Raw genomic sequence first — 14,878 nt, forward strand, 5'->3', positions numbered from 1 at the left:
GCTTTCTATTCCAGGGCCCCATCATGAGGTTTGGACTGAAAACGAAACAAGACTAGCACCCAGCCTCACGGGAGACGTTTTTCTCATGAAAAACCAGAGCTTGGGCATCAAGAGGTTTCATAATAAGCATCACGGCCACAGGAATGACAGTAGCAAAACATAGCTGGATGTGTACTTAGCCATGTTCTACATTGTCTTCCCCCACAAACCTGGCCGCATTAAATTTGGCACTCATTTTCCTCAGCTGCTCACTAGGAGTATGTTTGCTTGGGTTTTATAGGAATTCATATTGGATGGTTAACTGCTTCGGTTCCTTACCGAGACTTAAAGTACTAGTAGATTGCAATGGGGGTTCAACCTAAAGGCTCTGTGGAAGCTTTATTTCCTCCCACAAACTTTCACTCAAATTGATGCCTGTGTGTATACTGTATATATGTATATAATACCTTCATCATGTCAGCCCGTGCCAAAGTAAAAAACAACCCCTATTTTTCTTGTCACGTCTGTTTTGGAGTCTTATTTTGTAACGTTTACCAGAAACACAAGCCACTTAACTTATTAGGTAAACTAGGGAGACAGTGGTCAACACTAAAAATACACTACCAGCCAAAAGTTTTTTAATGTTTTTGAAGAAGTCGCTTCTGCTCACCAAACCTGCATTTATTTGATTCAAAGTACAGCAAAAGCAGTAATATTGTGAAATAATATTAAAATCATTTAAAATAACTGCTTTCTATTTAAATATATTTTAACATGTAATTTATTCCTGTGATCAAATCTAAATTTTCAGCATCATTAGTCCAATCTTCAGTGTCACATGATCCTTCAGAAATCATTGTAATATGCTGATTTGCTGTTCAATTTTATTATTATTATTATTATTAATATTTAAAACAGTTCATTCTTTGATTAATAGAAAGAGCCAAAGATCAGCATTTATCTAAATTTTAAAAAAGCTTTTGTAAAATTATACACTGCACCAATCAAAAGCTTGGAGTCAGTATTTTTTTTTTAATTATTATTATTATTATTATTAGTAGTAGTAGTAGTATTAATAATAATAATAATAATAATAATAATCATAATCATAATCATAATAATAATATGTTTTTGAGTAGAAAATCAGAATATTAGAATGATTTCTGAAGGATCAAGTAACTGGAGTAATGATTCTAAAAAATCAGCTTTGAAATCATAGGAATAAAATACATTTTAAAATATATTCAAATAGAAAACAGTTATTTTAAATAGTAAATTTCAGAATGTATCTGTTTTTACTGTACTTTGGTGAGCAAAATGATTTCTTTAAAAAAATGTAAAATCTTACTGTTCAAAAACTTTTGACTGGTAGTGTAATTCTCTCTCTCTCTCTCTCTCTCTCTCTCTCTCTCTCTTATTATTATTTATTTATTTATTTATTTCAAAATAGGTTGTTTTTTGTTAGTTGCATCACAGTGGCTTTTATTTAAACAATAAAAGGTTTTAAAACAGTAAGAGTAATTAAAAAAATAATTTTCACTTGCACTTTTTTTGTTTAAAAAAGTGTTTTGAAAGAATAAAAGTGTTTTCTCTTCACAGATATTCTTTGTAGACATTTTAATGTCTTAAGCCCCACTAAAATTATCTGAATTAATTTTTGTGCTTTTATGTTTTCTAGGGAACGAAAACCCAGACAGTGTTTTAAACCAAGGAACAGATCCAGGGCTTCAGCCAATCCGAGTGAGGACGGGGTTCATCTACAACCTTTCCCAGGCCACACCTTTTACTTGTTAACAACTTCCTTTGCCTGCAAAACACAGTGGCTGTTACTGGCCTATTTTTAAGGCCAGTAAACAAATGTGACTAATGTTTTCTATGTCATTTAAACTCTCAATGTGACGTGTGATGATACATTTGAACATCAAGGTTATTTCGATGGTCATATGATGACTACAGTGACTAGCATGGTGATATTAATCTTAATATATTCATCCACGATAGCTTTTCCTAACAGTTAAACACCGCAGCTGCTCTCTCAGGTGCAAGCCATGGTTAAACATTGCAGGAACATGCGGTGGACAAACACAAAGCAGACGGATTGGACTCAGGCTCTTCTTCGTAGAACATTACCTCAGTTTTCACCCAGTTAGAAAACTGCAACATCAGTCAGCTATTGATTGACAGACGTATTTTTCCTCTCGCCGGTCGTGATAAGACAGCAGTCTTGGACAAACGCTTCTTGACCCTGACTGGCCGTTGCCATGGCTTCTATTCCCATGACTCCTGTTCCCATGGTTCCTCTGCCTTAAAGGGAAGTTTGTCTGATTAGATGAACAATGGTGTTATTTTGGGTGGTTCCTCCTTTTTTTGGCTTGTTTTGCTTTTGGTTGTATATATGTGCACATATATGCTTTGACACATTCTCTTTGTATTTATATTTATGGTCTGTTCCTTCCTAGTACTTTTAACACTAATAAACAAAACTGATTTTCAAACTCAGCGTCTTCCAAACTAATCGGTTTTATTTCATTAGCAGATTCTGCTGACAGTGCAAATGACGGTGACATCTTTAGCTCTCTCGGCCAGCAGATAAAGTCAGTTGTGACATCCCAACATGCAATGCTGAGTAGGTGTTCTTTCTGTCTATCTTTCTCTTTCATCCTCTTTCTAAATATCTCTCCTCCCTTCCCCCCATAAGCAGGCTGATAGGCTGAGAGTTGACATGTTTTGACACATCTTTTAATGGTCGACCTGTGGCGATATCGCTGCCTGTGCCTGTACCGAAAGGAGGAAAACTCTCCTTCCTTCCAAAGAAACTCCTTCCTCCCGGGCAAAACAGAAGGCTGTAGAGAAAAAAATAATAATGTTCACTGAATGTAAAACTCAGAGACTCATGAGATCCTGATGTGGGTGCAAAGTCCATGGTGATCTGTGCTTATCCTTCCACAATACAAACCAAGCACACAAAAGATCATACACACATCTGCTTGGCTTGATTTCAATTAACCGTTTAGCATTTAGCAGTGTTTTTAAACTGATCAAATTGGATACTTGTGACCTCAAGTCAATTGTGTTAATAACCTTTTGTTTAGTTCTGCTTTCTGAGGCTTATTTAGTTATTGCACAGGCTTGAGGTTAAACCAACAACCACACGTTCCCTAAACCTAAAACTCCCCCGAAATGTCCCATCTTCTAATACTGTGAACTTCAGAACTGAGTTTTTTTTTTGTTTATTCATTGCCCTCTGAAACACTTAGAGGAACAAAAAGAGCTGATAGAGGAATTACAAAGTCTATGCAGCGAGTATTGCTCAACTGCGACTTTGGCCTTATTCCTCGTGTCTGTTCTTAAAGGCCCAGTGACCCACAGCCCTGGTGCGAAATGACATGGAATAACTAACAATTACAGCACTTTCCCCTAAAATGACAAATCTAAATACTGGATTGCTGTTGTGCTTTGCTACGTAGTGTTTTAAAGGGTTGCCTCACCTAAAAGTTGATATTACAGTTAAGGTCAAAAGTTTACACCCCCCCCTTTCAGAATCTGCAAAATGTTAATCATTTACCAAAATAAGAGGGATCATACAAAATGCATGTTATTGTTTATTTATTACTGACCTGAATAAGATATTTCACATGAAAGATGTTTACATATAGTCCACAAGAGATAATACTTGTTGAATTTATAAAAATGACCCCATTCAAAAGTTTACATACACTTGATTCTTAATACTGTGTTGTTACCTGAATTATCCACAGCTGTTTTTTCTTTTGTTTAGTGATAGTTGTTCATGAGCCCCTCGTTTGTCCTGAACAGTTAAACTGCCTGTTGTTCTTCAGAAAAAAGTTCTTCAGGTCCCACAAATTATTTGGTTTTCCAGCGTTTTTGTGTATTTGAGCCCTTTCCAATGATGACTGTATGATTTTGAGCATCTTTTCACACTGAGGACAACTGAGGGACTCATATGCAACTGTTACAGAAGGTTCAAACGCTCACTGATGCTCCAGAAGGAAAAACGATGTATTAAGAGCCGGGGTGTGAAAACGTTTGAACTGAATGAAGATGTGTACATTTTTCTTATTTTCCCTAAATCTCACATTTTTATCACATCATGTAGTACTGCCCTTCAGAGGCTACAGAAGATACTTACATTTTTTTTCAGAGAAGACAAAAAAAGTTAAATTTACCCTGCTTTTAATGCATGGTTTTTCCTTCTAGATCATCAGTGAGCATTTGAACCTCAGTTGTCCTCATTGTGAAAAGATGGATCTCAAAATCATACAGTCATTTTTGGAAAGGGTTCAAATACACAAAAAATGCTGGAAAACCAAATAATTTGTGGGACCTGAAGGATTTTTTCTGAAGAACAGCAGGCAGTTTTACTGTTCAGGACAAACAAGGGACTCATGAACAATTATCACTAAACAAAAAAACACAGCTGTGGAACATTCAGGTAATGACGCAGTATTAAGAATCCAGTACCCCTGTAAACTTTTGAATGGGTCATTTTTATAAATTCAACTGTTATTATCTCTTGTGGACTATATGTAAACATCCTTTATGTGAAATATCTTATTTAGGTCAGTACTAAATAAACAACAATATGCATTTTGTATGATCCCTCTTATTTTGGTAAAATAATTAACATTTTGCAGATTCTGAAAGGGGGATGTACACTTTTGACCTCAATTGTATATCATCATTAACGGCCCATTTATACAGTAAATAATAATAATAAACATTATGATTAAAATATAATTATATAATTGCATATAACTAGTTTGCAGTAAAACGAATGAGCAGTGATAATGTCAAATGATTTGGATTTTATTTTCTCCCTATTTTATTTTATCTTACAGTAAAAACAGCAATTTTGTAAAACATTTTTAAAATTTAAAACACCTGTTTATTTGAATATATTTTAAAGTGTAATTTATTCCTGTGATCCAAAGCTGATTTTTCAGCATTATTACTCCAGTCTTCGGTGTCACGTGATCCTTCAGAAATCGTTTTAATATGCTGATTTAGTGCTTATGAAACACGTCGTATGCTTAATTGTGTGCGGAAACTGTGACACATTTTTCTTCAGTAAATGGAAAGTTCACAAGTTTTGTTTTTTGTACCAGTCTAAAAGTCATTTCTTACTAGTAAATTCTTACTGACCCCAAATGTGTGACCAGCAGTGTAATATCTCATTTATATCAATGGAAAACAGTCAAATTTGGTTGGTGACAGGATTTTCCATTTTGGGTGAGCTATTTCTTTAAAGAGCAAAGGCTGAAGCAGTGAAACTGCTGAACTTTGTACTACTCAGATGGCCATCTGGCTCCTATCTGCTATGATTGTATTCACGATCACAGCTTTCCTCAGGAATTCTCTCTTGAAGGGAAATTAAACTAAAACCAAGCAAAGGCCGTCAGTGCTCGCAGAGCACGGATGCTTGTTCAGTGACGTAGGAAGCAAACACGTCCTGTAGACTGCAAGTCCCAGCACAAGACCCCTCCTGACTGTTACTACAGTAACAAACCGTCTGTTCTCGAGGGGCCTGTGCTTTCTATCTAGCAGCCCCGTCATTGCTAGTACTTTTGAATGGGATTCAAAAAGCCATAGACATCCGTGCCAGGAAAAGGCCTTTTCACATCCTCACTACTGGGCCGGGACAGAGTTTTGATTTCCTGTGTTTAAGCGCTTTTCCAGGAAAACGGTTAGAGCTTTTTAGCTGGTTCATTAACAGCCACCCGCCTTACAGTGCTCAGCTGTATTGGGATCAGTGTGGAATGCAAGTTTGTGGAGGAATAAGAATTTATCCATGGCGAATGTCAAAATATGGCATGAAATAATAAGCACAGCTGTTTGCGTTAGAGTTGAGTATCAGAGCCAGTGGCCTTGCTACAGTACGCTGAACTTACCAAAAACAACTTTTTGAAAAGCTCGTCATGTGTGGAAATCAAAGACAAGGCCAGTTTGCTTATAAATAGGTATTTTATTGATTTAAACTGCAATCTGTCGTTACAAAAGAAACATATGGATGTGAACAGCAGTAGCTGCTAACATAGGAAACATTCAACTGAAGCTCTCTCGATGTCAATCCTGTTAACCTCGCATTTCAACTAAAATCTATATAACGACTCTGGATTACAATCCTAAAAGGTTCAAGACTCTTGGAATGTACTGTTAGGCACTTAGCAAGTAGAAGTGGTCCAAAATCTGTAAATAAATACGAATTTTGAGTCATAACAAATCAAAACAACACATGCTTGCTGGTGTACATAACATGGTTTCAAAACGGGCGAAATAAATACACTATTGAACAATTCCCTTATTAACCGTCCGTTTAGATCAGAACGCTGAGATCGGAAGTTTGGACCACGGCGAGGGTTGTGAGATTCGCACTGTAATGCACGTATCGTCTGCAATTTGTTCATACCAAAAAGGAGTCTTAATGAGAGGATCCCAGTCTAAACATCAGATTTCTAAAATCACAGGCACAGGACTGTTATTGTCAAGACAGCTCGGTTTACATTCTAGACGGTCGGAGCCAAATAATAAAGGATTATAGAGGCATAAACATCCTGAAACTGCAGTCCAACATTAGGGAGCGAAATAATAAATAAAATGCAAAACAATCCTCTTTGCATTCTCTTTTTAAATTAAGTTTCACTTTAAAAATAAATCAAAAACGTAGTTACAAAATGTCATTGCAGTATAATATATTAACTGTTGAAACTTAACGAAAAAGGTCTTCACAATCTTACGATTAATACGGAAGATCATAATTTAACATAAAGGAAAATATATTCTATTGTTTCATTATCCAGATAAATACAAACAAAATAAAAAATGCTTACAATCAGCAATAAATACATTTTGATAAGTTAAATAAGCACTGACAAGCAAAACTTTCAGTTTTGAAAGTTCTCAATTCCAAACAGAAAATACCAACAATAATTGTAATGATGCAATAATAACTATATTATAACAATAAGAGGGGAAATACGATATTGAATTAATGATAGAACGATCTGTTTGCAACCAAACAATTAGTGGCCACTGAAGTCACATCTTTAGTGGTAACATGAACAGGAAGGACACCTTCTCTCACACATCCTCTCTCTTACATAATCCAACAACCAGAACACACTATTTTAGCGGGAGGGATCACATGTTCTAGGGATAATTACCACGGTGACAGCACATTTAGCACCACTCGACATACAAACATCTTCCAGACAAATCTAAGAGTTTGATTCTTTTTCCTTAAACCCGGTTCTACCCCCGAAAATCAACGTGATTGAAAAAGTAGGAAACCAATTGTTTGATAGGCACTTGAAGTCCCGACGATCTACCGGCGAGAGTCTTTTGCGAGAAAAGTGGCACTTCCAGGTCTTTAAAGCACATTGTTGCTATAATATTCAGTAGATTCTTCAAACAAGAAGGTCCTTTAGAACAATTTAGAAAACTCGAACACTGTTAACTAAATAAGGATTTGTTTAACATGTTCCAGTGGGCCTTGAGGGGAACAGTTCGTTGTTTTTGCATTACGTCAGGCATGTTAAAGACGTCTAGGGAGGCTTGGAAATACGCTCAAGGTTGATGCTACAGGGTAGTAGGGTTTGTGATTTGACTCAGTGGCTATGAGAACACTGTACTTTAGTCCACTTCTCTGCTGTAAACAAAGCAAGGACAGGAAGGGATCGCTAGGAGGAAAATGACTCTCTTGCCTGTGCTTTCTGAAATCTCTGAGGGCAGGTTTTAATCATCAGAGATGGAGAGTCTGCTAAAGATGGGGAGGCGACGTGTGGCATCCAGCACGGGTGACTCGGATCCGCTCTGGCTGCCCAGGCTGCTCTGGTAACCCTCCTGGTCGGAGAGGGAATCTGGAGGGCTTGGAGGCGACTCGGACATTGGCCTGAAGAAGGAGGGCGCGGTAGGAGAGTGAGGACCGGGCAGATCAGGAACAGTGGTGCCTCCTAAACTGGGCCCAAACAGATTGGCAAGCTCTTGACTTGAGAAAGTAAAAGGGTTGCTGGGCCACTCGTTGATGTCTTCCGTGGAAAATATGGGCGGAGGTGTGACAGAGGTCGGGCTGTCCTGGGAGCCACCTGAGCTTGTGAATCCGGCAAAGCTGTAGCTGTGATGAAGGCGGGGACGCTCCATCTTGTTAAAGGTGGAGAGAGGAGGTGGTCCACGGCGCTCCTCCGCGTTGTGGATGAAGTGGCAGCGCGGCCCGTAGGGGCAGTAACCAATGCTGTGGAAGGTGCGGCAGAGCTCGGTCTTGTACTTGGGGTGGCGGTTTAGACTACGAAGCTCGTGCATCCCGTGGGCAAACTGGCACTTGTCACCGTATTTACAAGTGCCGTTCTCCTCGAAGGGTCTGCAGAGTTCGGTCTTGTAGCGGCTTGAGTTGACCTGGCTGTTTCCGTTGGCACTAAGGCACGTGATGTTGCTTGGCCTTAGGCGCTCCCCGTTTTCAGAGTAGGATCGGTCGCGGAAGCGATTCTCCTTGTTGTTGCTGCTTCCGTTCAGGGAAGCCGAGGCGTCCATCTTGAGACTGTTGATGAATTGGTTCTGCGTTGATTTGGAACTGGTAACGGACACGGAGTGGCGACGCTGGTAGAGTCCCACTGAAGGGGTACCCACCACCTTCCTGTCCAGCAGGGACCCGGTGGGGGTAAAGGGGGTGTTGGCACCCGTGGTGGGGACAGACTGTAAATGGGGGCTGGAGAGGGGACTGTTGTAGCTCATCATCTTATTGTTCTGAAATTGAAGTAAACAAAACAGCGTCTCAAAAAATGTGATATTACTATGACTCCCTTTGCTCCTGGTGGGAGTTTATTACATTTTGATGGTATGGTATGATTCTGTTTTCAGGTCAGGTCTAAGGCCTAATGCCTGGCTTTAGTGCTGTTTTAAAGCTTATTTTTTATGAAGAGATAACACTAACGACCCTGAACTTTTAACCTACCCAGCAATCTCTTAAAAAGTGAAAGGTTTATCAAGTCATAAAAAACGAAAACGCACTAGACTCATGCATCATCTCCAGTAACTGCACAAATGGTGCGCAATGCCATGATGATTTATTGCATAACCAGTAACTGCGAAAGCCTTTCATTTTTCTACATAACTTTATTAAAGTTATAAAACCTCATAACTTATTAGGCTTTATATAAGAACACCATGTTTTATGACACAACTTTGGCCATTGTGCTCTATTATACTTTTTTTTAATATTGTTCAGTGAGTGTCAGGTGGCTTGCCAAGTTATATCCCAATAGTTCAACCAAAACTATTCTATAATTTATTTGCCCAGTGAAATTCCATGCTGAATACCGAGCAATATTCCAATTCTATATAGGTCAAATGATAACACTGTGTGAGAAATTTAAGTCGATATTGACTGATAATATTCCCATTAGTAATAGCTCTTAAAAATAATTATTAGAATATTGCTGGACATTACAGGGTTGATATCACTGATGCCAAACACTATTGGTTCTCCTATGTCACGTGACAGCGACGCGACGTTTGAAAACTTAATCGTGTCTAAAAAGCAACAGCAGAAGGTAAGATTAATAGCAATAATGACTCAGAATTATAGCCTGTTCCTCACACAATGTTATCATATGATATCAAAATATGCTCTACAGTCATATAAACTACTTCTTTAGAGGCTAGAAGTTTAAACACCAACATCTACTTTCATTAAATCAAAACGCAATTTCCTTTTTGTGTTTACTGGAAGAAAGCATAACCGTGCGTTTAAATGGCATGGGTGAGTAAACTGTGTTTAAGTTTGGGGCAAACAATCCCTTTGCGTCTTGCGTTCAGTTTCATCCTGTCCAGCTGTTTTGAACGCAAGAACGCGTCCCGCGTGAACGCCCCTAAGCGTTCTGCTGAAAATGATTGTGCGTCTACGTCACAGTCAAGCTGCATGTTCACACAGTACAAAGTTGCATTGCTTATAGATATCTTTATATGCTCAGAACTTGCCTACAGATTTTTTCAGTAGATGGGTGGAACTACACTGATATGCGCTATAAATCAAGCAAAACTGCGGTTCATTTTAGGTTAAACCTAATGTGGTTAAGAAAGGTTAATTATTAAAAGTTTAAGTCTAACCCAAACATGTTTGGCATAATAGAGAACTCGCTGATTTAATTCAAATGCGACCTAGACTTGTGGCCTTCCTCCCTGTTGTGTGTATTCGAATCGAGAGCGAATAATGCACAACTTTATGTGACGCATACATTTGCTGCTGAGGCATAAACGCAGATGAATTCAAGGTTTCAAATCTATGAGCTTTTCTTATACTTTCCTAATCGATAAGCAACTAAATATTATGATTAGAAGCACAAGACTGAAGTACACGCGCAAGATTCTCGTCCCACTCTATCACACGCAGACGCACATAAAGGCAGAAAAGTTTGACATCGGTGTAGAAAACAGAATCTCAGACAATTGCTACATTTTGTAAATTAAGTTTATGCAATATTGATCTGTTACTCGCTCATTTCAACTGTTTAAAACTACTTCCCAAAAACTATAAATTACCTTATTCGTCACTTCGTAGTCGAAGAAGGAGGACATAACAGTCGCGGTCATTGTCGAATCGGGGGATGTTGAGAATACTTCAAAGTTGACAAACAGATGGTTTGTTAAGGCACGGTGGGAGTATTCCTGTGTTTGAAGGGTCTTTGATATAGTTCTGCCCCGCAGAGAGCCCCCTCTGTCCTGCCAAAACTTGCGCGCATATCCTTTATAAAAACTCGCGCAGTCTTCCTGGCGGAATGGGCGGGGTTAATCGTTTCTGGCCACGCCTCTATTCCGCACGTCTCTGTGGCTCTCTGACGTGTGGCACTCTTTCGACTCTTGATTACGAAACTTCATTTGCCCTTTACCATGAATTTAATCACAGCCTGGAGTTCCCCCCGAGCAGTTCAGTGCATTTCAGTTCTAACTATTATATGTGAATCTATTAATAACACAAATATGAGTTTGACTATTTTAAAGTGAAGCCTTTTAGTAAGTCCTAATATCATATTAAAGATTCTTTATAAATTAAATGTCTGTTGTAATACAAAGTGTAAACGAAAGAGCTGCACTGTATATAACAAACCCAATATTATTAATTAATAATCAATTAAAAAAATGTATTAGTCTATAACTTTTTAAAATAATTGTAATATTTGTATATAGTTTTAGATAATCACTTAAATTTGAATCTACAATGATTTTGTATATATATATATATATATTGATATATTGAATCACCTTCAGTTTAAAATCATAGTTAAGTCTTTTGTCTCAAATATAAATCCAAAAATGATAGCCACATAAATTTTCACATAAATTTTCAAATTTTATATATTTTATATATATATATATATATAATTTTATTTTATTATTATTATTTTTTTGGGATATATTACAAAAAAAAAAGTTTATTTGCAAAATAGATTTTTTTAATTCATTTTTTTTTTATTTGACCAGTGAAGAAACATGATTTTTAAAATTTGTTAAAAACAAAGTTATCTGTTTTTGAAAATGAGCTATGTAAGTACTACATATATATGATATATACATGCAAAAACAATTGTCACTAGCCACATAAGTTTAAAAATATTTATTTATTTATTTATTTTTAAGAACCAGTACTTTAATCATGCTTTTTTTTTTTTTTTTTTTTGGTGGGGGGGCTTTCTACAGTCTAATGTCTGAGTTTTATATAATTTATTTAGGAGATTTTTTAAAATTTTTATGATTAATTCTACATTTTAATATTTGTATATATATTTAGATAATCACTTAAATTTGAATCTACAATGATTATGTATTCATTTATAATGTATTTAAATGCAAATATTTAACAAATAAATTTAACATGTATGAATATCATTTTGAATAGAAATAAGGTACAAAAAAATTCTGTGATTTTAAAGAATCAGAGGCACTTAAATGAGGTATGAAAATTTTCTTGGCTTTCAATAATCTAATGTCTGAGTTTTAAATTAAAATGTATTTTTGATTTTAATAAGACCACCAAGATTGAAGACACCGGTAGACATTGATGAGTGAAGGAGAGAGGAGAATGAACTGAAAATGACTGCTCAGTCTGCTCAGTACATGCTGCCAGCATATTATCCTTCACTATTTCCAAGGTCTTGATCCCATAAAGCCAGGCACTGACATATTTGCTATGCCAGTTTCTGGTTTCCTTTGTGCTGTTTTCCCCAAACATTACCCAAAAATAGTTTCTGCAGATTCAGCTGACCCATGGACTGTGTAAGACTCTCTGTCCTCACTGCTTTGTCAACCACAACGTCCCGCGCCAAAGACCCTGACCTTCGGTTTCAATTTTTATCAGAGCTTCAACTGCATCCAAAGTATTCACAGAAGCGCTTTTCAAAGTCTATTTCAGCTTGTTTGGTATATCACAAGGCCATAACCACCAATAGACTTTGAGAGGGACAAGTCCCCCCCCCCTTTAATATTTGATATTCTTGATGCTGGTCTTTTTGTTGTAGCATACTTTTAACATACTAAATGAGATTAGATTCACCGTAAATTGTAATGTTTTAAAATCACTCCTATGTTGTTGTAAACCCATACGACTTTCATGGGAGCACAAAATGTTCCTGACAACTGTTTTTAATGTAATAAAAGTGAATGAGAATTTGGGTTGTCGAAAACATCTTTAAAGTATCATGAAACAGTGATTTTTCTAATAATGACCATTTTAAATCATTAGACACAAAGTAATGTTAAGCCAAAAACTAAAATTTTACTGAAACTGGAACTCATGGAGGCAGATATTTCAAATGACAAACCATTAATCACACTTGATGGTTAATGGGATGGACTTCAACTTGGGAGCCATGTTTCTCTCTCCTACATTTATCTGGTGGGCAGGCCTATCTTCAGGTATTCTCCATTTTACTAGAGATTCAAGAGTGATGAGTTTATTTTGGACTTCTCAAAGGTTTATTCATGGAAAAATTTTCCCTCAGCTGTAGCCCTTGAAAACCATAATCTCTGCTCGATTGAGTCCGTCCAATTACCCAATATCCCATGTGTTGTTTTTGATGCATTTTCACATCAATAAAATGATGTGTTCTGGATGTGACTGAATTTACAGAACAAAAGGTCATACTTGAGCAAAACTGCCAACAAACTCAGACCTGAACCAGCACAAACGGCCAAGTCAAATTAATTTTTGTTTGTCTTTTGGGTGGGTGACCGCAGGGACTAGTCCTGTTATAGCCCCACTCGTGACCATAGGTCATGTTTTGCTTCCTATTCCATTTATGTCATTAACTCAGAGATTAATTGCTGAAATTATTCAGTGAAGTCAGCGGAATGTGAGTCAGATATGATTGTTCCTGTGAGAGCAGGATTTGCAATGGAAAATAAAACCAAAAGCAAGGTGGTGACATTCCCTGGCTCCAAGTCTGGACGTGATTAAGCTGTAATGCGCAACATATGGGATCAAGACAAGAAATTAGATGGATAGTCCTTTGTACAGACGTTCTCTAATGTAAGGATGCGCACGTTTCCATCTCTCCTGTCTCCTATAGTGTAAAAGGTGTTAGAGGAAATGGAAAGGAACAGAACGACGGCTAGGTTTGTGGCGCCTGAGTGTTGTTTAGAGACATTGTGGTTTAGCTCTGATGCATTGTGATATGAAAATGCCTGTTTCAGGTTAGGGCCTTATTTCAGAGCAGTGTTGCTAATGCAAAACAGCTTTTAGATTCAGACTCGGTGAGAAAGGACTCGCTTATATTCATGCACTGATATGAAACCGGAGAACGTGTCTCCAGGCAGCTGTCGCGTATAGCCTGTGCTTATTATCATTTGCTGTGTCCTTATTTACCTCGATGTGGGCATCTGGGGCCACGGCCTTGCAAACGGCCTGAAATTACACTTTCATGATACCGATTCCCTGCATCCCTGGACATATCCCAGAAGGCCGTGTTCACACATGACTCATGCCTAAAAATGTGTAGAAGCACCAAAGCCATGCCTGCCTTTACTCATAGTGAGTCACTCACAAACCCAGTTGATATATTTTTTTTTTTTATTCAAAATAATCAGAACCATTTCCCTCGGCTTTTAATGAAGGCAGTACAATGAGTTCATCATCAACGTCATAGCAGCTCTTTCCTGATGATGCACATGTTGTTTGTATGTTGGTGAACTATTATGCACTAGGAATTTATCATCTGATGCTTATTCTTAACAGATTTCCTTACTCAAATCCTAGTGCCACCGAGTTCATGTTTGCAGTGGATTTATTGTCGTTAATTCTAAAAGCCTTTTGAATTAACTGCTTATTTGGTTAAGATGGATTTAAGTCATATGCAGTTTGTCTCTTTTTTCCATTGCGTTGTTGCCGAGAGTGTTTACCCTCTAAGTGATGATATATGTTATAGAGGAAGCTGACACTGACCTCTCCATTGGCTTTCCTTTTTCTCCATTTCCTGACTGTTTTTCCTAGCCCTTGTCTTTCCTTTTTTTTTTATCGCCATATTGTAGGGTACAACCAACCCAATCTAATGAAAAACAAAAAAAGAATTATTTTATGTTTGGGCAAAGTGGGGGAAAATTTTATTTGTACATGAAGGTCCACACCTAAACCTATGGAAACTTGCTTCCCCCCACTGAATAAAAAAATAAATAAAAAAAGGTTATTGCTGCTTTTTGTCTCACAATTCTGACTTTTTTTCCCCCTCAGAATTGCTAGATATAATCTTACAACTATGAGTTCTAAAGTCAGAAGTGCAAGATGTAAAACTTATCATTTTGACTTATTTCTCTAAATTGCATGATATAAACTCTCATTTGTGAATTATAAAGCAATTGCGAGGAAAAAAGTCAGAATTGTGAGTTTTTATCTTGCAAT

At 37.3% G+C, this 14,878-nt stretch overlaps 2 protein-coding genes across 3 annotated transcripts in view; one reads left to right on the forward strand and one right to left on the reverse strand.

The window, feature by feature from the left end:
* Nucleotides 1-2,469, forward strand: part of rad51b (RAD51 paralog B) — a 50,694-nt gene extending 48,225 nt beyond the window's left edge. The window contains exons 10-11 of one of the 2 annotated variants that reach the window (XM_051139446.1): nt 15-114; nt 1,658-2,469. In XM_051139446.1, coding sequence (XP_050995403.1) covers nt 15-114; nt 1,658-1,823 — 266 coding nt within the window. In that variant the 3' untranslated portion in view covers nt 1,824-2,469. The remainder of the gene's footprint in view (nt 1-14; nt 115-1,657) is intronic. The other variant, XM_051139447.1, reaches the window with a different exon arrangement.
* A 3,473-nt stretch (nt 2,470-5,942) lies between these two features.
* Nucleotides 5,943-10,723, reverse strand: zfp36l1b (zinc finger protein 36, C3H type-like 1b). The gene is made up of 2 exons (XM_051139448.1): nt 10,531-10,723; nt 5,943-8,736 (listed from the first exon to the last, which is right to left on the reverse strand). Exons 1-2 carry the CDS (start codon nt 10,579-10,581, stop codon nt 7,732-7,734), a joined length of 1,056 nt encoding a protein of 351 aa, XP_050995405.1. The 5' UTR covers nt 10,582-10,723; the 3' UTR covers nt 5,943-7,731.
* Nucleotides 10,724-14,878: the final 4,155 nt, after the last annotated feature.

This window comes from Labeo rohita, chromosome 20, assembly GCF_022985175.1.
Source record: "Labeo rohita strain BAU-BD-2019 chromosome 20, IGBB_LRoh.1.0, whole genome shotgun sequence".
Classification (NCBI taxonomy): Eukaryota; Metazoa; Chordata; class Actinopteri; order Cypriniformes; family Cyprinidae; genus Labeo; species Labeo rohita.